This window comes from Arabidopsis lyrata, assembly GCF_000004255.2.
Source record: "Arabidopsis lyrata subsp. lyrata unplaced genomic scaffold ARALYscaffold_4, whole genome shotgun sequence".
Taxonomy (NCBI): Eukaryota; Viridiplantae; Streptophyta; class Magnoliopsida; order Brassicales; family Brassicaceae; genus Arabidopsis; species Arabidopsis lyrata.
The window spans coordinates 15,182,747-15,209,523 of record NW_003302552.1 but is presented as its reverse complement, the minus strand read 5'-3'; the positions used below and the strand labels follow the sequence as shown (position 1 = coordinate 15,209,523).

Sequence of the window (26,777 nt, the reverse complement as noted above, 5' to 3'; positions counted from 1 at the left end):
TCAATCATTCGTTATTTTCATATATACTTATAGAATCAAAATTTTAAATATTTAGAGGTGTCAAACCTTATTTAACTCATCTCATCATATAATCTTAATATGGTTTCGGTTATAAAGATCATAACTCTTTTTATCATATAATACATTACATTTAACCTTCTACTTGTTATAAATATTTTAAATATTTATGCTTTGAAAAGGAAATTAGAGTATTTATAACTTTTATCTTTTGATTTATTAAATATTTATGATATTCTGTAAAATATTATATTAAACTATTTTAAAATTTTCTCAAATTAAAATATATATATTTTTTTTAATTGTAGAATATAAAATTAAGATTTTTTTTAAAATAATTGTATGAACTTAAATATAAATATTCAAATAGTTATAAGGATCATAACTCATTTCATCATATAATACATTATATTTAACCCACCGTCTATTATAAATATTTTTTAAATATATATGTTTTAAGAAAACCAAATTAGTGTATGTATAATTTTTAATTTTTTATTTATTAAGTATTGATGATATTTGTTTTTAAATATCAAGTAAAACTATTTTTAAATATTCTAAATTAAAATATTTAAAATTGTATCGTAGTATATAAAATTATATATTTTTTAAAAATTTATGAAATTGAATATAATAACTCAAATTCTGACCCGTTATTCAGGCGGAATTTGTTTTGAATTTATTTTTGTTTAAAAGAAATATATTATCCAAGTCTAAATTTTTGACTCGATAAATTTTTTTTACATAAATTGAATCATTTATATTCGTTTTTAAAAATTCAAATGATGTCATATGCGGAAAAAAATCTATTTTTTATTATTATATGGATGATATGATGATTTATTTGTTTCACAATAATAGAATCATATAAAGATGAGAGGTGAAATATAATGATTAATAACAAATTAATAAGGTAAGTTAGATATCAAATCTTATATATTCATTTTGATTGGTCATTTAAAAATAATAATAATAACGTGTTTTTCGTTTTTATAATTAAATTAAATTAATTAAATTGTATAAATTGACTTGTTTATCCTTAATAAGATGAATTAATTTACTCTTTGAAATTTTATCTCTAATGGCATTTTTAGGTAAATTTTTACAAAAGAGAAGGTTAGTTAAGGGTATCTTATAAAGTGTACTCCCCAAATAATAGTATAGGATCGTTTTAGGTCGGTTTATTCAGTTCAAGTAAGAAAGAAAAGACGAAGCTATGCGTGGTCAGTTCTTACTCTTTCCCCTTTTCGTTTCATGATTTCGAATCTTAGGGTTTCTAATTCCTCGCTAAATTAGGAAATTTCTGAAACAATTGGTAATCGAATTTCTCAGTGATTAGACATTTGAGTATCACATCTCCAGATTTAGGGTTTTCGATACTAAGTATGTGTCTCAATGTCAAAAGGTTGCTATGTGGAAATCAGAAATCTCAATTTTGTAGTTGTTCTTTGTGATTTTTTTGGTGGATTGATATGTTGATGTGACTGTGACTTCATTAGCTGATTAGTATTGTTAATTAATTGCTCAGAAATGATTAGGGATATGAGTAGATTAAGAAATAACTTTGCGTTCAATTGTTTGTTTGAGAAAGATCATGTAATGGATTTTTTTTTTTTTATGATGGTGTAGCTGTGAAAGCTGATTTGATGGCTAAACTTGATAAAGAGGTTAAATCTTTGAAAGAAGATAGTATACGTGATTGCCCTCTCCAAGTAAGCTTACTTGATGCTTCTTTTAGAATAAAGTGTTTAGTTTGATTGGTCCTGATGTTTGACCAAAAAAAAAAAAGATTGGTCCTGATGTTTGTTTTGATGATTGACATAGGTTGATGAGTCCATTCGTTTTACTGATTGAAAACACTACAAAAAATATCTACATTATTAGCTAGAGAAAAGAGCTATTATATGTCATTAGTAGCGTTTTCATAAACGCTGTCTTATGCCCCTGTTATGGTAGACCCCCACATACGATAGCGTTTTTTCCGTATGTTATGGTAGAGTATTTTACCATAACATTAGTTAAACGCTTTGGTATAATAACGACTTTATATTTTTTTTTAATTATGTAATAACTCATTTTTCGTGCTATTATAGGTGCTTTCTACCATAACTTTATTAAAATGCTTTGATTTTTTATAGCGCATTTTTATGCTGGAATACATTATATGCAATTAAAATATATAGATTTGAAATCCAATTAATAATATGCTACAGAACCAATTTATTAAAAACATGTTTCTTTTCATAGATCATCAAAAGTTACATAGTGTAGCATTGAACACCATTTGTTAAAAAAAGGTCTTAAACAACATCATAAGTACTGCAATTCAGATGGACTAAACGAAGAATTACATTGGTTTGCTCTTTCTCTCCCTCCAAGAACTTAGGTTGATGTCCACACTTCACTGCCTTCTCCATATTCTCTGCAGTTTGGTTCTTTTCTTTGTCGTTGGCTGTCTTTGTATAAGTAAAGCAAGTGAGTTTTTCAAATGCTTCTACTAGATAATGACTACATATAAAAGCGTGAGGAAAGAAGGAAAGATAAGCTAGAAAAGGTATTTGGAGCAGCAAAGTGTCTTACCAATACCTACCACAGCTGAATCTGAGAAAAACAAGAATACAACTTAACTAGAGACCAATAATTTGAATTATAGCTTATGAAGAACATACTTCACAGAGAACACAAGAATTTTTAGAATCAGAAATTTTTTAAGAATATCTAAGATCCACCGAAAGCTTTTCTTAAGAATATCTAAGATCCAGTGAAAGCTTACCTCACCAAAAGATGAATCGAAGCTTTCTATCCAATACCCTCACTAAAGACAAAACATTTATTGAACCATAAAATAATTTATAGATTCATACGGAAAAAAAAAAACAGAAACTCATACATGAGATCACTTGTTACTTGGTTATTCATGACGTTGTTTCCACAAACTCCAACTTGCAATCAAACAAAAACACCATCAATATTTTCATAAAACTAATTGTGCCAAGATATAACCGAAGCAATACAAACAAAACCCATATTATCAAACTTACCATTAGGAAACAATTTCAAAACAAATGTGATCTCACCATGTATCAAACAAACAGAAGATACTAACCACACATACTCCATTTCTCTAGCGTCAAAAGATTAATTCACCTATAAGAAAGGCAAAACAACAACAATTAGAAACTGCACAACTGATTATTGTACCTAGTCCCGAGTTTATCAAAAGAAAGCTTCTATGTGTTTTACCATCTTTTACAGCAAGATTGATGACTCTCACTCTTTTTAAATCTTTTTATCACACTAGAAGGATGTAATAAAACAGTAGCGTCAACAAGCTTCTGTTTTGCCATTTCCACCGCAACTTTTGCTGAGATTAAACACAAAACAGGAAAGATAAAGCCATGTGTAAGCTCATGTCAGTGGACCATGGTTTATTTATTATCCAACAAAGAGATAAGTCATTGTCTTGTTCTTAGCTTTGCAATCAACAACTAACAATGGATCTCCATGGAAGACATCAGGAACCACGACATAGAATCCAGCTTCTGCAACCTTGTCAACAAGCTTCCTATCACAGTAAGAACATAAAACGAAGACAAGTTACAGCAACAATTAACCTAAGCATCGAGCTAGAGAAACTAACACAAATCTGGCAAAAAAAAACAAATAAATCTTCTCATAAATCTTCATATCAAATGAGTTCTTTCTCCCTCTCTCTCTCAACCAATTTCTCAACCCTTACCTTCTTCCTAGCCTTAGCCTCCTCCTCTTGAACCATATCTCTATTTCTTTGATCCGGTTCACGATAACGTTCACGACGACCACGCTCACGGTCTCTCTCTCGCTCTTGCTCTCTGTCTCTATCCCTATTGCAGTATCGATCTGGCCCTCTATCTCTCTCCCAGTCGCAGTCACGTTCTCGTTCCTGATCGCGGTCTCGATCCTTGTCAAGATTGGTGTTGTCTCCATTAGAGGAATCGACCGAGTTCGTGAACCAAGCTGTAGACTGAAGGATAATGAAGGGACGCGAAATGACGCCGGCGACGAGCTCACAGTGGAGCCGAAGTCGATGAGACCTAGGTTTCGATTTGGGGGATTTTTTTTTTTTTTTTTTGTGTATTGTCGTAAAAAGATAGTAAATTTTTTTTGGCTTTGGGCTAAACACTATAATACTTAAAAAAAAATTCTACCAAACAAAAAAATAACACTTCAAATTTTTGGATCTGAAGTTTCTAGCGCTTAGGTGAATTTTTCATCTAAGTACTGGCGGAATAAGTGATTTTCGCTTCTGATTTGGTGATTTTTTTTCTTAGCATTGTTTCAGTGCTATTATATAGTAATCAAAAAAAAAATTCATCTATCATAACAGTTACGAAAAATGAGCTATCGTCATATGCTATCAATGTAGATATTTCTTGTAGTGAAACGTACTTGAGGGAGTTATCATTGGTTTGGCGTTGTTTATACGTTGTTGCAATCCTATCAACCTGACAATTCAAATATACAAAATAGAGAAGAAACAATTCAGAAAAACAAAACCGAGAAGTCAATTTTTTTTTGAGAAATAGCAGATAAAGAATGATAGTAAAAGAGTTAGTTAGAGATCGATTGAACCACCTTTCATCCACTAAAACTAATTCTGTAGTATCTCTCTGAATTCTTTTTTGCTTTCAGATTCTAAGGCTTTTGAGACGGAATCGCCAGTCAAATCTTTGTTGATGTCACAAAGAACCATACAAATAGAAAATGAAAAAGAGGTAATTTTAGGATGCAAAGAATTGAAGGTGTTTGGAAAATTATTTTGATCGTGTTTAGAAGTGATGTTTTCTCTTGGAAATGAAATGGATATATATAGAGGACATATACGATTAGGTTTAGCTGTGATATATTTGCGTAAAATGTTTGTGAGCAAGCAAAATCTCTTTGAGTTAATTATAATTGCCTAGAATTAGAAAACTAAATGAATAATAATTAAGGTTTTTATGAAATTAGTTTCAAAAATCAATGAAATTAAGATATCTACGAAAATTAGTTTCAGCTGTAAATGGAAATATGCTTTTAAAAATCTTTAAAATCTAGCATCTATGTAGAATATGCTACATAGATGCTATAGAAAATAAGAGTAAAATCGTTTAGTTATGCAACATTTTCAATTGTTCTCGTTGCTATTGAATGTAGATGTTATATTGTTCAGTTTTATTAGGAAACAAAAGATATTTGCTGAATATATTTAGCATTTAAATTGGATGTGATAAACAAATCTGTTTTATTATCAGAATATGTATTATTGATTGCGACCCATAATAATACGAAATATATTGAATGTAGCAATTGTTAGCATAATAATAATGAGAAGCATATCTAACGAATCTGTTAGCATCTATATAGGAAATATATTGAATCCGGTAAATATATTTGTTATAACTAAATCTATATATAATAGCAATCTAATAAATACCATTTGCACATCTGAACGGTTGCGTCTTTTTCGTTTAAATAGGTTATTTTTATGGTTATTTTGGTTGCGTCTTTTTATCGTAATTTTCGTTTTAATCGGTTATTTTTTTACGGTTATGTCGTTTTCAATAAATACCATTTGCACATCTGAACGGTTACGTCTTTTTATTGCAACTTTTCGTTTAAATATTTATGGTTGTTTTTCTTACAGTTATTTTTGTACGGTCATGTTGTTTTATTGAATTTCTTTTTACGTAAACCAGTAAACTACATATAAAATTGGTTTTATTTCATAGTTTACATATGGATATATTTTGTAGTATAACTCCTTAATTATATCTTTCATTTAATATTTACGTGATATCATGGGAAAACAATAATATAGAGGTTTAAATAATTTGGACATACGTAATTGAAATGAGCCCCACACATTAAAGCTGTAACGGACACGTTTGTCTACGTAATGGACTTATCGAATAGTTGTAAAATCGTGCCTTTTCAATTCTATATATTGTCTTTCTTTTCGAAATTCCAATTTTTTGTCTTGCTACAACGATTATTTGTTCTACGATGAATTCAAAAGAAATTATATGTCAAATGGAATCAAATTCTATACTGTCTAAATTATTTCTAAACATACACTTTTTTAATATTGAAGAAAAACTTCTAATTCTTCATTTAACCAAAGATTTTTGGAATGATTTTGAAAATGAAAAAGTTTTAATCAATTTTAAATATAAAAATTTAATGAAGATGCCAACAATTTTTTTTCTCAGAATTGGGGGAATTATACAGTGAATTTTTTTATTTAACAATTACATATGATAACAATGATGCTTTCTACCTTAAGACAATATATATGGGTTGTATACAACAAAATATTGATGTTGCATTAACATTATTACAAAGTCCAAATACGAGAAGACATCCTCAAGCAATATGGCTATCTACTGTATTTTTCATATGTGTTGGTCGCTTTAAATGTGGAAGACATCAAATGAACCGTTTCAAATGGTATAATAATCCAGAAAAAATCTCCGCTATTAGGAAAAAAGCAATGATTCCAGTTCATCACATGAATATTAAAGGAAGAAATTGTTTTACTCAATTAATTCATCAATATAAATATAAATGCATTATAAGTTGATGGTTTGTTTGACAATCGAGCTTCAACTCACTCTAACCAAACACTTAGGTAGAGAAATTCACAATATGCGTATGTCGGTCGAGAAAATAAACAATAATAAGATTGCTATAACATCTAATTAACTACCGTCGCGTCTCTCAGTATAACTTTTTATAAATTAATATTTTTAATTTTTAATTACTAAAATGTATTTAAATAAGTTTGTAATCGTTTAATTGAACCGTTGAAATATTTGGTTTATTTGACCAATCATTGCAATTTTTGGTTTTGTTTTACAAACCGTTGTAATCTTTAGTTTATTTGACAAACTTGACGAACCGTTACAACTTTTGATATATCGCAACATTTTATTTATTTATTTTTAAACTAAAAATATACTTTATGTTATGTGTTTTGAGAAAGTTGCAATCTGAGTAAATATATTTTACGGTTGCATCTTTTTATCGTAACCTTTAATAAAATGGTTGCAACCGTTTAGTTGAACCATTACAACATTTATTTTATTTCACGAAAAATTGCAACTTTAAGTTTATTTTATAAATTGTTATAACATTAATCATTTACTATCGTTATTATTAATTTTGTTTGATTATTTTTAAAATGATTTTTGAAATATTTTCTCCCGCGACATCGCGGGGGTCCGGAGTCCTAGTATTCTTAGTAATAACTGTAGGAATATACTATATTATTTCATTAAGTTGTTTGGATTATTTTTTGGAAAGTTTCATTGGATCCAAAATTAGTTAATGCGGGTCATTAATCCGGGTCAAAATTCCGGGTCAAAACTAAAAAAAACCCGACCCGATTCGAAAGAGCAAATTTGTACTTCAAAAATGTTAAGTAGACTAGATGTTAACCCGCGGTACACCGCGGGCCTATATTTTTATTAAATAAATATTCAATGTTTTTTTAAGATGATCTATAGATATATGATGTTGTTTTGTTTGATTTAAATGTATAGTACATCGCGAAATGATATTTTATAACTAAAAATTTTAAGTTATATTTGTTTTGTTAATTTTATTTGATTGTAAATTCTAGGATTTCACCCGTACTATATTATCCCGTAATAATATCAATCCAAAACCGTCAATTTTAGGATTTCACCCGTAGTATAAAGTTTAAATATTTATAATGTTTAAACTTCTTATAAAAGAATCGAGATGCGTTTTTGAAAAAATATTAAATTTTAAGTTGTATTTGTTTTGTTTAGTATTTAAGATTAAAGACTCGGACTGGTTGACCAAGAACATTATAATGTTTAAAGACTTCAAAATAAAATTAGTATTACATAATTGTATTTGTTGTAAATATTTATAATGTTTATACTTCTTATAAATTCTTATAAAGTTCAAATATTTATAATATTTGAAACTTCATAAAAGATTTAATATCGACTCAAAATACATATTTGTATTTCAATAATTCTATCTAGGATTTCACCCGTAGTATACTATCCCGTATTAATATCGATCCAAACCCGTCCCACCATATAACTCCGTCCCGTGAAATTAAACATCATTTTGTTAATTTTCTTTTTATTAATATTTTTTTAAAAGTTCGTACCAAACTGCATCACATCACATATGTAAAAAACATTCCTCAGGAATGGTTATTTTGAATTTTTAATTAAAAGTTGTTGACAAAAAAAATATATATTTCTTTAAAAAGATATATAATTTGAGTTAGTTTAAAAGTTTGCTTTAAATGGTTTCTATATTATATATATTTTTAATTTTTATAAAGTTCAAATATTATTAATATTATAAACTTTTTATAAAATTTAAATATTATAACTACTTTAAACTATTTTTTGGTAAGGATATAGACCCTAGTATTGAAATAGGCCGATGCACATTTATTTTCTTTAGAACGTGAACGCCTAAAGTTGGTTCACAAATTCACAAATCACAAATTATATCGATCTAGTCAACAAAATCACGTAAACCACACAAGAAACCAATTTGGTCAACATCAGCAATTTCCTTTCTTCTCCAATAATTTTGACTCATCACAGAATCAATAAATAATTTGGTCTGTCTTTTTGTTTGTGTATATTTAAGATATTTACTATTGAATGGAAAAACCGTAAAGATGCTGCAATTAAATGAATCTTGAAGGGTATAAAGATTAACCTTCACGGTACAATGCTAGAAATAGGCCATCTGGTGAAATGACCACATGGCCATTTGGTAGAGCTTTTCCGTCCTGCAGCCAGTAAGAAAACATGATTCCATAAGTAGCAGAGGGATATCGATCATAAAATGATATCACTCTTACCTGCTTCAGATTATTTAAGAAACTTCTCGTTAGATATGCCTGAACGATGGCACGAGCGCTCAGAAACAGCAACTGATATCCATTCTCTTGAAAAATCCAAAGCAATGTACAGCATAAAGTTAGATCCATACTTATAGAGTACAAATTTAAGATATACAAATCACGTAAACCACCCAAGAAACCAGTAGATTTTTGTTTGTGTTTAGAGATTGGAGAAATGAGTGAGTATTTATAGTGTTTTGATAGTTAGTAGGGTTTTAGGTTAGAGAATATTCAAAATCTTGATGAGCAAGAATTCGATATCGTTGAAAATCTTTAAAGCGTCACAAAAAAATATGCTATGTATATGCTTGATCAAATAAGGATAAAATCGTTTAGTGATGTGACATTTCCAATTTGTCTATTTGAGACTGATATTCAATTAATATTGTTCAATTTTTATAGGAAACAAATGTTAAATACAATAAAATCTCTAGCATTAAAATAGGAAACTATTTGCTCTGTAAATATATATGATTTCTATATTTACTAAATCAATCGTTTAATTTCGATTTATATAATACTAATTTAGATTTGATTTTGATTTTATTGTTTTAGTAGTTTATATTTAGTAGATATGATTGATATTTTGATTATCAATAGCATTTAAAATTAAATATTTGATTTCTATATATTTTAAACTCAAATCGAGGTTACGAAAAATTAGGAATGTTTAGTGAGTTAATTTATTGTTTTGTAAAATTTACTTAATACAATATTTTTGTCAGATTATTTTTGTAGGGACTAAATGTACAAATACAAAATTGTAAAAGGATATTTTGAACCAAATCTTCTCCAAAAATGTATATATAGATATATATATATATATATTGTTAAAAAATAAATACATTTTTTCTTTAAAATATATATATATATATATATATATTGTTAAAATCTGGACATTTATTATGAGCATAAATATGAAAAACGATTTTCCATTAAAATCGGCTATTTATTAGGGTCATTAATATGAAAGATTATTTACCATTAAAATAGGTAACTTATTTGTAATTAAAGAAACATTAAACAGAATTGTTATAGCAATTATACTCAAAATATTCGTTTGTTTTTATTACATCATTCCTAAAATTCCTTATCCAAGATCCGGATAGAGTTAAACCCGGGTAAAACCCGGATCCAAAATACTTTTTGCAAAAATCCCCTGTAAAAATGTATATGTAGATTGTATAATAAGATTCAGGTTCATACCATGTAACATCTCATTCTTACAATTTTTGTTTTGTATTGTTTTATAACAGACGAGTGATCTACATTTGAGGGTAACATTGGTGAGTGTTTTCAAAACATACATTCGTCTATACTAAGCCTCGGAAATGAATCCCTCAGAAGGGCCATTGCAGGATCTGTCACTCAAGATCATGTTAGAGACAGAGATCATAAGTAGTAATTCTAAAGGCTGGTAAATGGATAACGAGAAGTCGAGTACAAAGGTTTTTTATTCATAAATCGAGAACATCGTTTATTAACTTAGTATAACAACAACACAAATAGTGAGTTTTGGATCGATGATTCATCGAAGAAAAACAAAAGAAATCCAGAAACAAAAAAGTCCAGAATGAATTTGGTTAAGTTGCTATTGCACACGTCTTCCTCATTGTCCAGAAGGCAGTATAGTACCGGTTCTGCAAAACACACAACATTACAAATTAATCCACCATTCGATCCGAAATCAACCACCCGAATATTGACATCGAGCATAGAGATTAAAGATTATCATATCCAGAGGGACATGAGAAATCTGACCTGCATCATAGCCCGGGGATTTGTAGTGTAAGTTGTTTCAATTGTTCTTTCTTTCTGCAAATGTTAGGACAAGTACTGAGTGTGGGAGGGTGTTTTATCATCTACAGGAAAATGCCATTTTTATTTTGTGTAGATTACCTCAATCACGAACCCATAATGTGAAGCAACCCTCTTTACATCCTCCAAACTTAGCTCGATCGACATTTCCTAAGGAGAAACAAGAGATATATTATTGTCATATCAAAGTTATGGCGAGATTGTGGGACAACTCCAATGCTTACATTTTCATGGCCATATGTGTCCGCAAAATGATACAACAGAGGTCCTAAATTTATCCAAACCTGATGGATAAATTAATTTAGATATGTCAGGAGCAAAGAAAAGATCAAAGGAGAAAGAAAAAAGACCAACGGTGAAGGAAAGAGTGACAGGGAAATTACTCCTCCATCTTTTAGGATCTTGGATATGGTTTCAATGTACTCGATGACATTATGAGCCGTGTCGATGAAAAAGCAAGTCACAACTGCATCCCACATTCCTGAAATTCAGTGTTAACGGTTACAATTAGACAAATGAATGGTGTATTGGCTTAAAACAAAAGCAAGTAGCCACCATTTCTTACCTGCATGACTTGATTCATTGTATACTTCAACAAAATCACCACCACACATAGAGAAACCTTCTGTTATTCCTGCACTGCTCACAAAATGTTTACATAAACCTTTTTAGTAAAGTGACGTAAATGATTGTAGCTACATGAAATCACCAATACAAGTTGCTTAACCCCTTTCGATTGAGTTCCCTTATGGATTACAAGGAAAACAGATATGTCTTTATATATAAAGCTACCAACACATTCCAAAAACCATAGGCCCAGTTCTCCAGTGGTTCGGTAAGGCATACCTTGCAGGATGAATATCTGGAATAGCAATAGGGCGTAGTTGATCATTGTCCGAGAGCGAATTGCAGTTGCTGTGTATCCAGGGGTATATTGTCCACTCACCAGGGACTTGTGAACTGACGAAAACAAAAACAAGCTGAGCAAAACTCAAAACTGGACCAAAAGTAAGAAGCTACCTCAACTACATTTAGAGATACATCACAGAAGAAAATAAATAGCGGACTCTCCAAAAGCAATTTGGAAAAAAAGTTTGAAATTTAGAGATTGACTGATGTGAAAATAATAGATGTGAATTACTGAACTGTGGACAAAATACAAATTGATTTCTATTTTCTGAAACAACATGGATGACCTAGAAAAGGGGGACAGAGAGGCTCTTTGAGACAGACAAGCAAAATAAAAGGAATATAATAAGATAATTTATTCAAGAAAGGAACTCTTACTAATTCAGAATAAAACTTGAGCATATCATCATATAGTATGAAAATTCATTTCCTTGGCTTATGAATCCTGCTCCAGTATACAGAATTGTTATATCGTTAGTATCATCAAGTATACAAAAAAAGTACTTCCACATTGCATACCTAGACAAGAAATTTCAAGGGCCAGACGTCCAAGTCCAGCACCGGGGACTAAACAGGCAGGAGGGGTGCTGCAAGTCATATAGTTAACTTTGTAAGAAGAGAGAGTGCAGCAGGTACCTAAAAAAGCTCAATCAAATACTAGTCGTCTGATACTAGGAAGAAGCTAAAACCATTATCCGATTTTCTGTCTCTCTCTCTACTCAAGTCTCTATAACGGGACTTCGTGGATCAAAAAACAAGCCACCAGATTTGAATATTGAATAGTTAAGAAAAAACTACTTTTTCCACAAACTCATAATGCATTGATGAGAGGTCAGAGACCCAAAAGTCAAAAACAAATAGGAGCAACACGGTGTACCTCTCCTTGGAACGATCAGGAAACAAGGAATCAAGCTCTTCAAGGATAGGCTTGTAGCATTGATCTCGTTCTCTCTGACCCTGAAAGTAAAAAGAATATACCACTAAAAACTTAAGTTGTGATATAAGGTTAAAGAAACAGTCTGCGTACATCATTGTCAGAAGAAAATGACAAACAAAAATATGGCTACCTCTGCTGCCCAGTCTCGAACTATATTCCTTATAATACAACGAACCTGTGTTAGAATACAACAAAATCATGAACATTTTAAAGTATAGATTGGTGAGAAATACACACAACATCACAACAAACATATGCAATTGTACTGGTGTGCGTGTCACCTCTATCATGTGCATATGCATACAGGTAAGAAGGTGCACTTAAGCTCAACAGAATTCACCTCCCCATGCAAAGCTATATGAGGAAACCAACCCCCATAACTTACCAACTGCCTAATGGAACTAATAGAGATTGAGGATAGATTCTACTAGGACGCCTTATGATCTTTGTCTCACACTGTAAGAGCTCTTATACAAATATGCTGACCTAGGACTGAGGAAAATGAATATCACCAGCCATAGTTAATGTGAAAAAGCATACCTTATCTACATCAACCAGAGGAACATGTGTCTGTAACGATGAATCCAACCAATCATGGGATGAAAATGATACCTAAGAAAGAAAAAAGGAACATTATAATTAGAAAAATCACATGAATTATGACAATTTTATAGTCGTAAATGAAGTATGATGCAAAAATATACACAACAAAGCCTATGCTTGACAGTAAAACGCTTTCTGAATATAGACTACCAGGTAAAATTCATATGATCTAGAATACCAAGAAATATTCATATGATCCCACCAAAGATCTTATATAACTGATACAATAACTAAAGAATCTGTGCAAAGCTAACATAGTCAACACATTTTCTGGACGGAACTGAGGTATAAGAGTATATGAGTCGGCATTACACTGCCATGGTCATGATTTAACTGGCCTCCATCACATTCACATGTCTTATTAGTAATTCTTGCGTCTGCAGAGTCATCCTTGGATGAATGATCATGAGCTTCCTTCCTTTGAAGCTCCTGCATTTATACAAATAAATTAAAGATTCTAAATGACAAGGATAAAGTTCCAATGTCTTGATCTGACCTCGATAGACACTCCTGTTATTGGCTCACGAATGTGTTTGCTTTCTTCCTTATATGTACAACTATTGGTCAAGGCCGGCTGACAAGAAGAGTCGTGCCTTTCATCTAGAGTGTATCTCTCATGTGGAGCACACTCAAGATTTGAGTCTTCACAACCATCAAGTTCCTGACTCAAGTCTATAGGGGGCTCAAAAGCCTGCCAAGTAATTATGAATTAGATTTTTACATGACATGAACTGTAGATTTTCTAGCATATCAAGCATTTCAAGTTACAAGTTAAGAATCACATAATCAAATAAGTTGAAGCAAATGAAACAGTAAAGGAATTAGAAAAAGAAATGTCTGCAACTGACCTGAAGCATATTAAATATGAAATATGAATTCGCCGATATACACCTGCAACAACTTACTAACACTTCAGAAAAGACTATGTGCAAGATGTCTGGGACAAGCACAGACAGGATATAAATAAGTCAAGTTCAATCTGGCATACTATCGAGTTTAGTATTCAAGCATGAGAAAGAAGAATTATAAGAAGCATGGATATCATAATAATGGCACATGAACAAAATAAATCTAACAAGATTTAGGCAATCAAATACTTAACTACTCCATTTGTAAATAGTAGCAATCAGCAGTTATTACTTTCAGAAAGTAGTAGATATATATGTTGACAACTCGCACGTTAATTCTAAAATATGTTATCATACTTTATACATGCAACCCAGTTATGAAAATCACCTCTGAGGACGCAGATATTTAATAGGATGAAAATGCAATACTGCCAACACCAGAGATCTACTAGTTACACGTTTTAGATTGTCCCTAACCTCAATTTCTCCAAGGCATATCATTATTGTTAAAAAAAGTTAACTAAACGTTTAGCAGCATCAGGAATCTTCCATAATCCAAAGTGAGAACGAATAAGCAAATATGCAAACCTTGAAGCAACTATAATGGAAAAATAAAAAATCTGAATATCATCATTCAAGTAACTCTGACATTTATCTAGACTAGAAGATAATAGTGAAATATTATACTGATTATAGATTTCACCTTCTTAATCTCTGAAACTTGATAGGGTAATGGGATACCAATGCCTGAACAAGGAAAACAAAGTCAAAACTGAAACTATTAGTTCTATTATAACCATAAGCAAACAAAGAAGATTAGACAAAAGAAACAACTTGACGCGAAATCGTTTGGTGATCTCTTAACTGCTATGCATCCTAAGCATTTCGAAATTCTAAAATATGCTACAGGATTAAACCATCAACATAATACCGGTTAGTAATAAACTGTAGAAATGAATAACTTCTGAAACAGCAAGAAGAAGTTCAATTTTTCTCTAGACACAACTATGGAAAACCACGTCTAAATACATTTTCAGTGGAATATTGCTACTATTGTCTCTAATAATCGTACCACATTTCTCAAAATCAGGTGAACAAAATTTACCTTGTGTGAAGGAGACAGTTTCCGATATGATCTTTCCCATCTTTTCAAATCCTCTTCCGAAGCCTCCGGATAACTGTAACAAATTTCCAAGCATGAGGAAAGGTCTTAACTATGCAGAACCCCAAAAGAAACAGATAAAGTAAAATCAAGAAACTAGAATTGACGAGAAAGTGAGATACTTGAGGTAAGCACTGATAATGCGGCGAAGAGATTTGGCTTCGAGAGCTTCTTCCAGCTTCTTCTGACGCCGTATTTTCTCCTCCTCCTCCTCTTTATTATCCACTTCCCTCGAACTCTCTATCCGCTCGCTTTCCGTTGTCATGGTTGTCGACGCCGGTGGCGTCACCGTCTCCGTCATCTCTGACGGTGAAACCATGGTGGCTCTTCGGTTTCGAGTTGATTTCATCGGAAAGGTTATTATAATTAATTATACGAGGAAACGAGTTTTTTCTTTTGGGCCTCATGTTCTTTAATGGGCCTTAATTAGCCTATTTGCGTGGTAGTGTGCCGAGGAATAATAAAATTTTAGGTGAGTTTTGGTCTTAACATCAACCGAAATACACAGTTTAGTCTTAACATCAACCGAAAACACAGTTTAATTGTTTTGCAACAAGAAAAGAAATAGTGCATATAGTAAGGAATATTTGGTTTAAGTTGTTGTAACACATTTCTTCCTCATTGTCCAGAAGACAGGATAGTATCGATTCTGCAAAACACACACACAACATCACAAATTAACCCACCTTTCGATCCAAAAATCAACCACAAATCCAAAGACATAAAAAAATCTGACCTTCATCATAGACCGGGGATTTGTAGAGTATGTTGTTTCAATTGTTTTTTCTTTCGGCAAATATTGTGTAAGGACAACCACTCATGATGAATGAGGAAGAACATGCATGCCCTCATGAGATGTTTTATTTTTTTACAAGAAAATTTCATTGTAATAATGTTGTAGATTTACCTCCATCTCAAACCCATAATGTGAAGCAACCCTCTTTACATCCTCCAAACTTAGCTCAATCGACATTTCCTAAGGAGAAACAAGAAATATATATATTCAAAGTTATCTATCTAGCTAGCGAGAGATTGTGTGACAGGTCCAATGCTTACATTTTCCAGGCCATGTTCGTCTGCGAAGTGATAAATTAATCCAAACCTGATGATGGATAAATTAATTTAGATAGGCGAGCGATGAAAGATCAAAGACGTTGGAAAAGGAGGGTACGTAACAGGGAAATGACGTACTCCTCCATCCTTTAAGATCTTGGATATGGTTTCGATGATGTTATGAGCCGTATCGATGAAAAAGCAAGTCACAACTGCATCCCACATTCCTGAAACTCAGTGTTGCCATTCAAACTAATGAGTGGTGTATTTGGTATAAAACATACTCATATTGGCTTCTTAAACAAAAGCAACTAGTCACCATTTCTTACATGCTTGACTTGATTCATTGAATACTTCAACAAAATCACCACCACACATAGAGAAACCTTCTGTTACTCCTGCACTGCTCACAGAAAATAACCTTTTTAGTAAATTGAAATAAATAAATGATGTTATACATAAAAACAATTAATTATCCCTAAAACTAACAAAACATTCCAAACCATAAGAAAAGTACTCTCTCTCTCTCTGGTTCGATAAGGCATACCTTGCAGGATGAATATCAGGAATAGAAATAGGGCGTAGTTGATCATCATTCGAGAGGGAATTGCAGTTAGTGTGTATCCAGGGGTATATTGTCCACTCATCAGGCGATTGTGTACTGATGAAAAAACAACAAGTAGAGCAAAACTCAAAACTGGAACAGAGTGAAGAAATCAACTCAATCAAATTTAGAGACTATCTCCAAAAGCAACTTAGGAACACACTTGTAAATTTTGAGGGTGGATGATGTTAAAGAGAACAGTAAGAAACTCTTACTAATTAAGAATAAAACTTGAGCATAACATCATGTAGTATGAAAATTCATTGCCTTGGCTTCTGAAACCTATTCCAATGTACAAGAGTTGTTATATTGATTCCTCATTATCATCAAAGCTACCAAAAAAAAAAAGAAAAAAAGGTTTTCTTCTCCATTGCATGCCTAGACAAGAAATTTCAAGGGCCAGCCGACCAAGTCCAGCACCAGGGACTAAACAGGTAGGACGAGTGCTGCAAATCATATAGTTAACTTTAATTTGCAAGCAGAGTTTATGGATCAGACTTCAGAATGCATTGATGAGAGGTCAGAGACTCAAAAGTCAGGAAGTGTACCTCTCCTTGTGACGATCAGGGAACAAGGAATCAATCTCTTCAAGGATAGGCTTGTAGCATTCATCTCTTTCTCTCTGACCCTGTAAGTAAAATGAGTATACCAATAAAGTTGTGGTAAAAGAAAGAATCTCATCTTTGTCATGACAAACAAAAATATGATTACCTCTGCTCCCCAGTCTCGAACTATATTCCTTATTACCCAACGAACCTGTACGTGTTAGTATACAACAAAAATTCTAAGTAATAGAATGGTGAGAAATACACCCAACATCGCAACAAATATATATACAATTGTCACCTCTATCTTGTTCATGTACATTTGGAGAATTGAGAATAGATATAGATTCTTACTATCTTTGTTTCACACTACTATAGCTCTAATATAATTATGAGCATGAAGAAAATTTATATCATCCACCATATTATAAGTGAAAAAAGCATACCTTATTTACATCAACCTGAGGAACATGCGTCTGTAACGATGAATCCAACCAATCCTGAGATGAAAATGGTACCTATATGAGTTAGTATATGAGTTGAGATATATATATAAAAGTATATGAGTTGGCATGATTACACTGCCATGGTCATGATTTATCTGGCCTCCAACAAATTCACATGTCTTATTATTGATTCTTATCTCTGTATTCGTGAGGGAATGATCATGATGATGAGTTTCATCCCTTTGAAACCCCTGCATTTATAAATATAAATTAAAGGTTTCAAAATGAAAAGGATAAATTTCCAAGTCTTGATCTGACCTCGATAGACAGTGCTCCTGTTATTGGCTCGCGCATGTGCTTACTCAAGTCTATAGGGGGCTCAAAAACCTGCCAAATAATTATGAATTAGCATGAAGCAATTGAAACGCAAATGGAATTAGAAGAAGATATGTCTGGAACTGACCTGAAGCATATTATATATGAAATGTGATTTCATCGATATACACCTGCAACAACAATTTAAAGTCCAAAAACTTACTAATATTTCAAACAAGACCATGCTTAGGATGAAAATGCAATAATGTCAACACCAGAAAGTTGCTTGTTACACGTTTAGACTGCCCCTAACCTCAATTTCTCTAGGGCATACGGTATATATATGTATAATTGTTGACATTATTGTGACAATATATATATATATATATATATATGTATAATTTTTAACAACAAAAGTTAATGAAAACGTTTAGAAGCATCAGGAATCTTTTATTATCCAAAGTACAAATGAAGAAGTAATTAATCATATATGAAAAGCAACTATAATGGAAAAATATAAAATATGAATATTAACCTGTGACACTTATGTAAGACTACAAGATGATTTATAGTGACTAGTGAAATGTCTACTGATTATAGATTTCACCTTCTTAATCTCTGCAACTTCGTAGGGAAATGGGTTACCAATGCCTGGACAAGGAGATAGTTAGACCATTTTCATTGGGAGTGTCTAGGTGAGATACTCTCCAATAAAACAGAATAAAAAATTTAAAAAAGAAGGAGAGAAGACAGAAACGTTTCACAAATGAGAAACTCTGAGATACCCATTTTTACCGTTGTCTTTTTCTGATTGGTTTAAATAAACAATTAAATAATAAATAATTAAATAAAAAAAATTAATAATATTTTATTTGTCAGACATTCAACGGAGTTTCTGACCGATGGAGATGCTCTTAAAATTCTATCTATTATAAAAAAGAAGATTCCACAAAAAAATCAACTTGATCTTGAATCATTTGGGTGATCTCTTAACGGCTATGCACGAGACGAAACTCTTATATTATTGAATATTCTAAAATATGCTACAGCAATATAATAAACCATTAAAATAATATCGACAATACAACAAATAACAAAATTACCTTGTGCGCAGGGGACAGCTTCTGATATGATCTTTCGCATTTTTTCAGATTTTCTTCCGCAGCCTTGGGATAACTGTAAAAATTTCCAAGCAGAAGGAAGGTCAACGATGCAGTAGTCTTTACGTAGAACTCTTTAACCTAAACGTGAAGAAATATCCCACATCAAAATTATGAAAAGGGGGACTTGAATCGTATATAAGGGACAAGGGTCAATTCACTCAATGCCAAACGGTTTTGAATTGGAAGAAAAACAAACTCAACTAATGGTTCATCCTACAAAGATACACAATCCAACCAAGTAACATGGTTAAGGAGCTTAAGAAGACTGAAGTCTAAGATTTGACTTGGTCATCAGTTAGACAAGTCTCCTTGAATGATTGAATCCACCAAGATAGTGCCATTTATGAGTTGAAAGAAAAAAGAGAAACAAAGGAACATACTTGAGATAAGCACTGATGATTCCGGGAAGACATTTGGCTTCGAGAACTTCTTCTTCAGACTTCTTCTGACGGCGTATTTTCTCCTCTTCTTCCTCATCTACTTCACTCGAATTCTCTATCCGTTCAGTTTCCGTTTTCGTGGTTGTAACAAATTCTGGTGCCGTCTCCGTCGCCATCATCTCTGACAATGAAATCATTATGGCTCTTTGGTTATACGAAGAAACGAGACTTTTCTGTTATTATATGTTGACTTGACGTAAGATTATTTCTGCAAGGTACGTTTTATTATTTCTCCTAGTATGAAAATGGGCTAAGTTAGGCCTACTGAGGAACATGAGGCCCAATTTTGAAAATATCGTTTCTTCGTAAAACTAAAACTGAAGAACCAGTGATCCACCTTAATTTTTTTATTCATCGTTAGAGATGACGGAGACGGCACCGGCAATTGTTTTAGCTATGCCAGTTCTGACTACTGTTATTAAGGTTCAACACTCAATTATGTTTATAAATTTCTCTTTAGTGTTCTCATGTTTGAAATTTATTTAGAACTTTTTTCCACTTAAAATTCCTTAATTACATTAAATTAGTACACTTCAAATTATAACTGTATGACAAAAAAAAAAGAAAAAAAGGAAGTGAACGTATTAAACATGTGTCAAAAAGTGAGCAGTAGGCATTTGTCAATTTTTTTTTTTTTTGTCATCCCAAATTAATTAGAACTCAAAAGAGCTATTCATGAAAGCATTTGTCAATCATGTATATATATATATATATATATACAAAGTTTCACATAATAATTTTCATTTGTTATGTGTATTTGTGTTGCATATCTTTGATATACCATGATTAAATCATAAAAAAAAATTATCATCTGTTTTATTGGATACCTGCGGAAACAGAATTTTCCGAATTTTTATCATATGCTTAGTTAATAAAATGTTGTTTGTGACCCAAAAAAAATATCATTCGTTTTAAAAATGACAAAGCTGTAATGCCAGACATCTAAAAAAAAAAACTATATTTGGACTATATAGCTTTCAGAAATACCATAGATATAAAAATGTTAATTACTTATCTAATAGAAATAATATGTTTTGTTTTTTTTTTAATTTTAATTGTGACATTTGATGAAATCCCAATCAAACTTTAAAATTTCGGTTACACATTGGAATCATAGTCATCATTCATAATAATATTTGATTGCGTATTCACATTTGGTGTCCACATTGGATGAATATTCTCCACCACCACTATTATTATATTCACATGCATTATCAACATTTTAACGCCACCTGTACAATCCCAACCACTAGACGTTAAAAAGATCCAACGGCCACGATTCGCCCACTTGATCACGTCACGCACCGACGGCTGTGATTGAAGCCATACCCTCCAGCTCACTCTTGCTCCGTCTGATCCTCTCACCGCCAACGTCAAACCCGCCCGTAGCCGTTGCCGTCTTCCAAATCTCCGGTACCGCCGTAGCTATCTCAGTTACTGTCTCCACTGCGTAATCCGCATCTTTCGTCTTTTCTGCTCTTCCCACCTTTTTTAATCAAATTTTTAAAATTGAATGTAATTCACGCACACAAATGTCGTAACAACAACAACAAAAGAATTAATACTAGATGTGAATGGAATAAAATAATTACCAGTATCGTGCGAAGCCCGACAGATTTACCCGCGGTAATATTGTGGATATTGTCATCCAAAAATATCTATTATTGAAAAATACAAAAATAGTTTGAATATTGTAATAATGATAATGTGTAGAGCTAGAGATTTATCAAAAGTTTAATATGAAAAATAATTAAAATGTTAACATAAATAAGAATATTACTGTTCGGCGAGGATCAACGTTGGCTACACGAATGCAAATATCCATTGCGGTCAACGACGGCTTGAGAACAACCGGGTGTTCATCGGGTCGGGTTGTTGACCCGAATAAATTCGGGTTCATTGTCTCAAAACAAATCATCTCTTCGAAACAATCTTCTAAACCCAATTTCTTGAGAACCTTCACCGCATGATTCCTGTCCGAATTCGTAAATATCTAGACCCAAGAAAGAAAAAAATGAACATTTATTCATTTCGGCAATCTGACCCAAGAAAATTTCATGCCACATAAATAAATAAATGATTAAACTTACAATTTTTCTCTGTTTGATTTTGTTGAGAAGGTTACGTAGCTTATTGTTTGGTTCGATCGAGCCATACGGTAATCTTCCGTGCACGAAACTACAAAACAAATTATGCAAGAAAAATAAAAAAGCTTAAGAAAAAAAATTGTTTCCCTGAGATCAAAAAATATTTATATAGTTGTTGAAGATGATTATTACCTGTGATATTCATCAGGATGAACATCATGACCTAACGCCTAAAATTTATAAGAAACAAAGAGAAAAATAAATTAGAAATCAATGATATATATAAGAACTAAAAAATCTTTAGAAAATGGAGAAGTGAAATTAATTACCCTGAGACCAACAAGAGTACTTCCATAAGTCTTGAAGAGTTCAACTCTTAAACTTGAAGCTTTACTTTCCGAGAATCCATATTTCTCCACTAGAAAATCTGCCCAGATAATTAATTCATATTATTAACCTAAAATGTTTTAAGAAAAATAGAAGAAAGTATTGTAATTGTGTTTTGTTTAGTTACCGTCGATATTCTTCTTGACAGCTGGCGCTATGCCAGTTTTCAGAGGGTATAATGTGTCATCCAAATCTGATCACAATCAGAGAGCACAAACCAAAAAACAATTAGAACTACTTTAGTAAATACATTTTACAAATTTCAGTTTCACGTATTATAAATGATATACCGAAAATGAGGCAGTTGATCGGAGAGGAGAAATCCATTACAAGAGAACAAGTAAGAAAATTAATTTGTTTAGAATATTTGAGAAATTGGAGGAATTAGCAACACAACAATAGGAGTCGTGAAGAAAGGGTGATGTTTAAGGGTATTTATAGGAAGCCGAGTCATTTTTAATTTGTTTTTCTCTATTTTTTAATAATGGATACTGACTGCTGACTCATGGTTCAAATCCCTTTCGTCTATTTTATCTGCTTATACATTTTCTTTGAAAATCCATTACATTTTTTTTTTTATATACCCTATCGGCTTTACGTTATAATATGATTTGATGTTAATCGGATCATACTCTATCCTCATTTGTGTTGCAACGATCGCTTTATATATACCTTGATTAATTAAACAATGTAAAACCATTTTATTAATTTGTAAGAGTTGCAAACCCTTACGTGTTAAGTCTTTATAAATGTTCTAATTAACTTGTATCAAAACGATATGATATTTTACTTATTTGGGTTACTTATTAGATGTCTTCAGCGTGCATGGAACTTCATCCATGGTTGATAGTAAATGTTACTATAACATTTCAATGTTTTAACTTACTACAATTTATTGTTACAGTGTCATCACAATAAAAGTTATAGAACAATTAGGCAACGCGTGGTCAATCCCGTCTCAATGTATTATAGGGCCTTTGGTAAAACAAAAAATCTCTAAATAATTTTTTCTTTTTAAAATTAACTATGGATCCATGACATTTACCTATTTTACCTACCTGTAGAGACGGCCTGCGCGTCGCTACACTTTGGCTCCGAATGGAGAAAGCGTATCGAGCGGAGCGGATCAAGCGGATCAAACGTATCAAGCAGAACAAAAGCGGATCAAGCAGATCTGGCGGTACAAGTGCGGATCAAGCGGTTCGAACGCTATATGTTGAATGGTGAAAGCGGATCAGTTAATACCCGTGTTCAAAAAATCGCTAGGCGCTAGTCGGGCGGTGAGGGTGCGCCTAGCGCCTAGCAAGAAAATCGGGGATTACACGGGGATTAATCGGGGATTAGTTTTAGGGCTATTTAATATTTTAGAAACATATTAATCCATTATAATTAAGAAATTTATATAATATTGTTTTTAAAATTGTATTAAACACATGAAAACAAGATTTTAATTTCAAATTTATGATTTTTATACAAATTACGAACATAAGTAGGACGTTTTGAATTTTAGATGAAAAACAAAAAGTAAAAACAAAAAAAAAAAAAAAAAAATTGGGCTAGGCGCCGGCTAGGCGGCCGCCTAGGCGGTCCAGGCGGACAAAAAATCGGAGATCCGATTTTTCTCACCGATTTGGACAAAATCGCCGCGGTGCTCCTCCGATCAGCGCCTAGGCGGCCACCTAGGCGGCTAGGCGGCCGATTTTTAGAACCAGGGTTAATACAAATAAAATATTTATATTGTAAAGAACGTTAATTTTACATTATATGGATCAAATTTTATATAGTAAAAATATCAATTTAAAATAAATAAATTATAGAATACTATACATATTAAATTATATTATATAAAATGAAAGAAATTAAAATTTGCTATATTGATTTATGATTTTTTGAACATATATTTTTAGTATTTTAGATACAATATAATAACATAAATACTAATAAGTACAAAAAGTGTATATTATTTAATTACAATGATTTGTCATTTTATACAATATAATAACATAAAATGTTAATAAATACAACATATAAATATGAATAATTACATAATATGTTGTTTTTAATTTTCTAAAAATAATAATATTAATAATGATCTCAAATAGATTTTTTGAATTAATTAAATTACTTCAAACATGTGTTGTAGTAAATATAGGTACAATAAGACATAAAAGTGATAAAACATATTTAAAAAATAATAATCACAAAAAAAAATTGAGAAGTGGAGCAAAACACACAGCAAATAGAGCGTGCCTACTGTGCAAGGTGGATCAACATTTCTCTTCACAAATCTCACACGCTTTCACTGTAATTCTATTAAATATTAATTTTTTTGAGAAAATCCACTTGCTTCACATATAAACGTGAATGATAACAAAGTTTACAGTACATCTGCTCCGTCCAAGAACCGTCTTTGAACTATCCTTCCATTCAGACCCAAATTGTAGTCTTAAACATGGATGAAGTTGCAAATGAAATGTCAATCATTATGTTATTTTTTTAGCTTTTAGATGTTTTCTTAACAACATCGCCTTTATGTGAAATTCAAATATGATGTCACGACTCACTAGTCTAATTAAGAAATTTGTGCACACAAAACGCGTGTTTTTCAGACAAAATATCAATTCCTAGTAGGCTAGTACGCGTTGACAGAATATAAATTCGATTAGTTGTACGTGTTGCACATGCTACACCAGATGATTGGAGATTAGCAAAAATATTATGTACTATTGATAAGCATTACAAATAATACCTGAAGGCCACAAACAAAAAAAAAAGCCATGAATCTACCTAAAAAGCAGAAATTACGGATAGTGAATTTTCACACATAAGAACTATTGCTGGTGATCATCTTTTGATTTTAGTACTTACCAAAAAAAAAATGTTTTAATTTTAGTAATAAAATATTCTCCTGCTTATTAATTGATAGTGGTTGAGTTGTCTGTGGACCTCTCCCAAACATCCCCACAACCCATCCTGAGATGATGTCACCTATGTGTTGCGTTATTGGTTTGGACATCTTCTACAACTTCGTCTTCTATCGGAAAGGTTCCAATATTATACTATTATTATTTCCTGTTTTCATTAGTTCATTTAGTAATTTCAATTATCATATAATTATTTGAATAACCATTTGATCCAGAGAAGAATGACACTAAGGGGGTGTTATTGGGTTTATTAATTTGTAAATTCATATAGAATTTAAAAATCTTTATTAATTATGAAATCAAGATATATGGATTTTGAAATAACATGTGTTTACCCATGGATTTGAATCCTTCTATTTTTCTCTTTCAATTCCATTCAAATCCATTTAAAACATAATTTGGATTCTCAAATCCAAAAACAAATGAGTAAACGAATAACAAAGGATTTTAACTAGTATTTATAATCATAGAACCAATAACACATGATTTTAATTAGGATTTTAAAATCAATGATTGAATAACAAATGATTTTTGTTTGGATTTCTATTCCTTATAAATCCATGAACCAATAACCCCTCATAATATTTTGTTTTTTTTGGTAAGCATGACACTGGTGTTATTGGTTTATTTATTTGTAAATTCATATATGATTTGAAATTTTTTTTAATTATGAAATCAAGATATATGGATTTTGAAATAACATGTGTTTATCCATGGATTTGAATTCTTCTATTTTTCTCTTTCAATTCCATTCAAATCCATTTAAAACATAATTTGGATTCCATTCAAATCTATTTAAAACATAATTTGGATTCTCAGATCCAAAAACAAATGACTAAACAAATAACATAAGATTTTAGGATTTTAAGTAGTATTCATAAATCATGGAACCAATAACACATGATTTTAATTAGGATTTTAAAATCAGTGATTGAATAACAAATAATTTTTTTTTGGATTTCTAATTCCTTATAAATCTATGAACCAATAACCCCTCCTTAATACTCCCTCCGTTCTTTTATAAGTGATATTTTAAGCTTCTAATTTTGTTTTTAAATAGATGATATTTTCAAATTTTAATGCAAAATTCATTACGTTTTTATTAGTTTTGACGATTTATATTTTGTAGATTGATTTTTTATTAGTTGATTAGATAATAAATGATGTTTTAGTTTAGAAATAAACAAAAATTAAATGATTTTTTAATCTATGTGCATTCTTGTAAAACATCACTTACAAAGGAACGGAGGGAGTATTTATATCCAAATCATGACATTTGCTAATTTCATTGAAAATTTAGAGAATAATTTATTTAAAAAAAAAAAAATATGTATGATCTAGATTTGGGCCAATACTTTTCTACAGGCTGTTTGTTATAGTTAGTCCATATACAAGGTTACTTCAAATCGGCCCAAATTTGGAAAAATAGTAAATTAGATTATTTTTGTGGGTCGGCAAATTAATTTAGCGAGGAAAAAAAAAAAGACTCCCTCCTCTTTTCTCTAGCAACTCTGAGAAGACGAAGGAAGCACAGTACAAGTGGTCCGCAGCGTAGACTCGAGTAAAAGTTGTTGGCGACCCTTATTTCTCTTTTT

General features: G+C 31.4%; 3 protein-coding genes and 3 long non-coding RNA genes across 7 annotated transcripts; 1 reads left to right on the top strand and 5 right to left on the bottom strand.

The window, feature by feature from the left end:
- The first annotated feature begins 1,220 nt into the window (after positions 1 to 1,220).
- On the top strand, positions 1,221 to 10,384 carry LOC110229177. 2 transcript variants are annotated; one of them, XR_002332641.1, is made up of 3 exons: positions 1,221 to 1,241; positions 4,690 to 4,772; positions 10,198 to 10,384. It is a non-coding gene; the product is annotated as an uncharacterized LOC110229177 (long non-coding RNA). The 2 variants fall into 2 exon arrangements; XR_002332642.1 differs by lacking the exon at positions 1,221 to 1,241 and adding an exon at positions 1,248 to 1,730.
- On the bottom strand, positions 2,267 to 2,961 carry LOC110229176. The gene is made up of 3 exons (XR_002332639.1): positions 2,909 to 2,961; positions 2,792 to 2,833; positions 2,267 to 2,619 (listed from the first exon to the last, which is right to left on the bottom strand). It is a non-coding gene; the product is annotated as an uncharacterized LOC110229176 (long non-coding RNA).
- Positions 3,016 to 3,923, bottom strand: LOC9315437. The gene is made up of 3 exons (XR_002332638.1): positions 3,758 to 3,923; positions 3,262 to 3,583; positions 3,016 to 3,165 (listed from the first exon to the last, which is right to left on the bottom strand). It is a non-coding gene; the product is annotated as an uncharacterized LOC9315437 (long non-coding RNA).
- LOC9315435 lies at positions 10,378 to 15,568 on the bottom strand. The gene is made up of 18 exons (XM_002879322.2): positions 15,341 to 15,568; positions 15,162 to 15,234; positions 14,760 to 14,803; positions 14,057 to 14,099; positions 13,705 to 13,899; positions 13,521 to 13,637; positions 13,146 to 13,217; positions 12,736 to 12,780; positions 12,546 to 12,625; positions 12,188 to 12,255; positions 12,047 to 12,113; positions 11,606 to 11,719; positions 11,325 to 11,398; positions 11,143 to 11,240; positions 10,984 to 11,043; positions 10,841 to 10,909; positions 10,703 to 10,756; positions 10,378 to 10,581 (listed from the first exon to the last, which is right to left on the bottom strand). Exons 1-18 carry the CDS (start codon positions 15,565 to 15,567, stop codon positions 10,525 to 10,527), a joined length of 1,557 nt encoding a protein of 518 aa, XP_002879368.2. The 5' UTR covers position 15,568; the 3' UTR covers positions 10,378 to 10,524.
- A 108-nt stretch (positions 15,569 to 15,676) lies between these two features.
- Positions 15,677 to 19,996, bottom strand: LOC9315434 (carnosine N-methyltransferase). Its single transcript, XM_021028572.1, is given in 18 exon segments — positions 15,677 to 15,867; positions 15,955 to 16,009; positions 16,127 to 16,194; positions 16,275 to 16,320; positions 16,390 to 16,498; positions 16,601 to 16,674; positions 16,819 to 16,932; positions 17,091 to 17,157; positions 17,254 to 17,321; positions 17,424 to 17,503; positions 17,587 to 17,631; positions 17,867 to 17,938; positions 18,001 to 18,117; positions 18,185 to 18,253; positions 18,330 to 18,372; positions 18,789 to 18,832; positions 19,285 to 19,357; positions 19,725 to 19,996. Coding segments are annotated over 18 exon segments (1,398 nt in total). The 5' UTR covers positions 19,922 to 19,996; the 3' UTR covers positions 15,677 to 15,810.
- An 869-nt stretch (positions 19,997 to 20,865) lies between these two features.
- Positions 20,866 to 22,777, bottom strand: LOC9315433. Its single transcript, XM_002879320.2, has 8 exons — positions 22,549 to 22,777; positions 22,386 to 22,451; positions 22,201 to 22,298; positions 22,064 to 22,101; positions 21,875 to 21,962; positions 21,565 to 21,777; positions 21,377 to 21,442; positions 20,866 to 21,270 (listed from the first exon to the last, which is right to left on the bottom strand). Exons 1-8 carry the CDS (start codon positions 22,583 to 22,585, stop codon positions 21,082 to 21,084), a joined length of 795 nt encoding a protein of 264 aa, XP_002879366.1. The 5' UTR covers positions 22,586 to 22,777; the 3' UTR covers positions 20,866 to 21,081.
- Between the last annotated feature and the right edge of the window lie 4,000 nt (positions 22,778 to 26,777).

Bases quoted from the DNA above. Each gene is read 5' to 3' on its own strand.
- LOC9315435 (XM_002879322.2), bottom strand. From the start codon at position 15,567: ATGAAATCAACTCGAAACCGAAGAGCCACCATGGTTTCACCGTCAGAG. The intron at 12,626-12,735 runs GTAGCCATATTT...TTTTACTTTCAG, and splicing joins TTCGAGACTGGGCAGCAGAG to GGTCAGAGAGAACGAGATCA. The intron at 10,757-10,840 runs GTAATCTACACA...TAACATTTGCAG, and splicing joins ATTATGGGTTCGTGATTGAG to AAAGAAAGAACAATTGAAAC.
- LOC9315433 (XM_002879320.2), bottom strand. From the start codon at position 22,585: ATGGATTTCTCCTCTCCGATCAACTGCCTCATTTTCG. The intron at 22,452-22,548 runs GTATATCATTTA...GATTGTGATCAG, and splicing joins GATCAACTGCCTCATTTTCG to ATTTGGATGACACATTATAC. The intron at 21,778-21,874 runs GTAAGTTTAATC...TCTTGGGTCTAG, and splicing joins AAATCAAACAGAGAAAAATT to ATATTTACGAATTCGGACAG.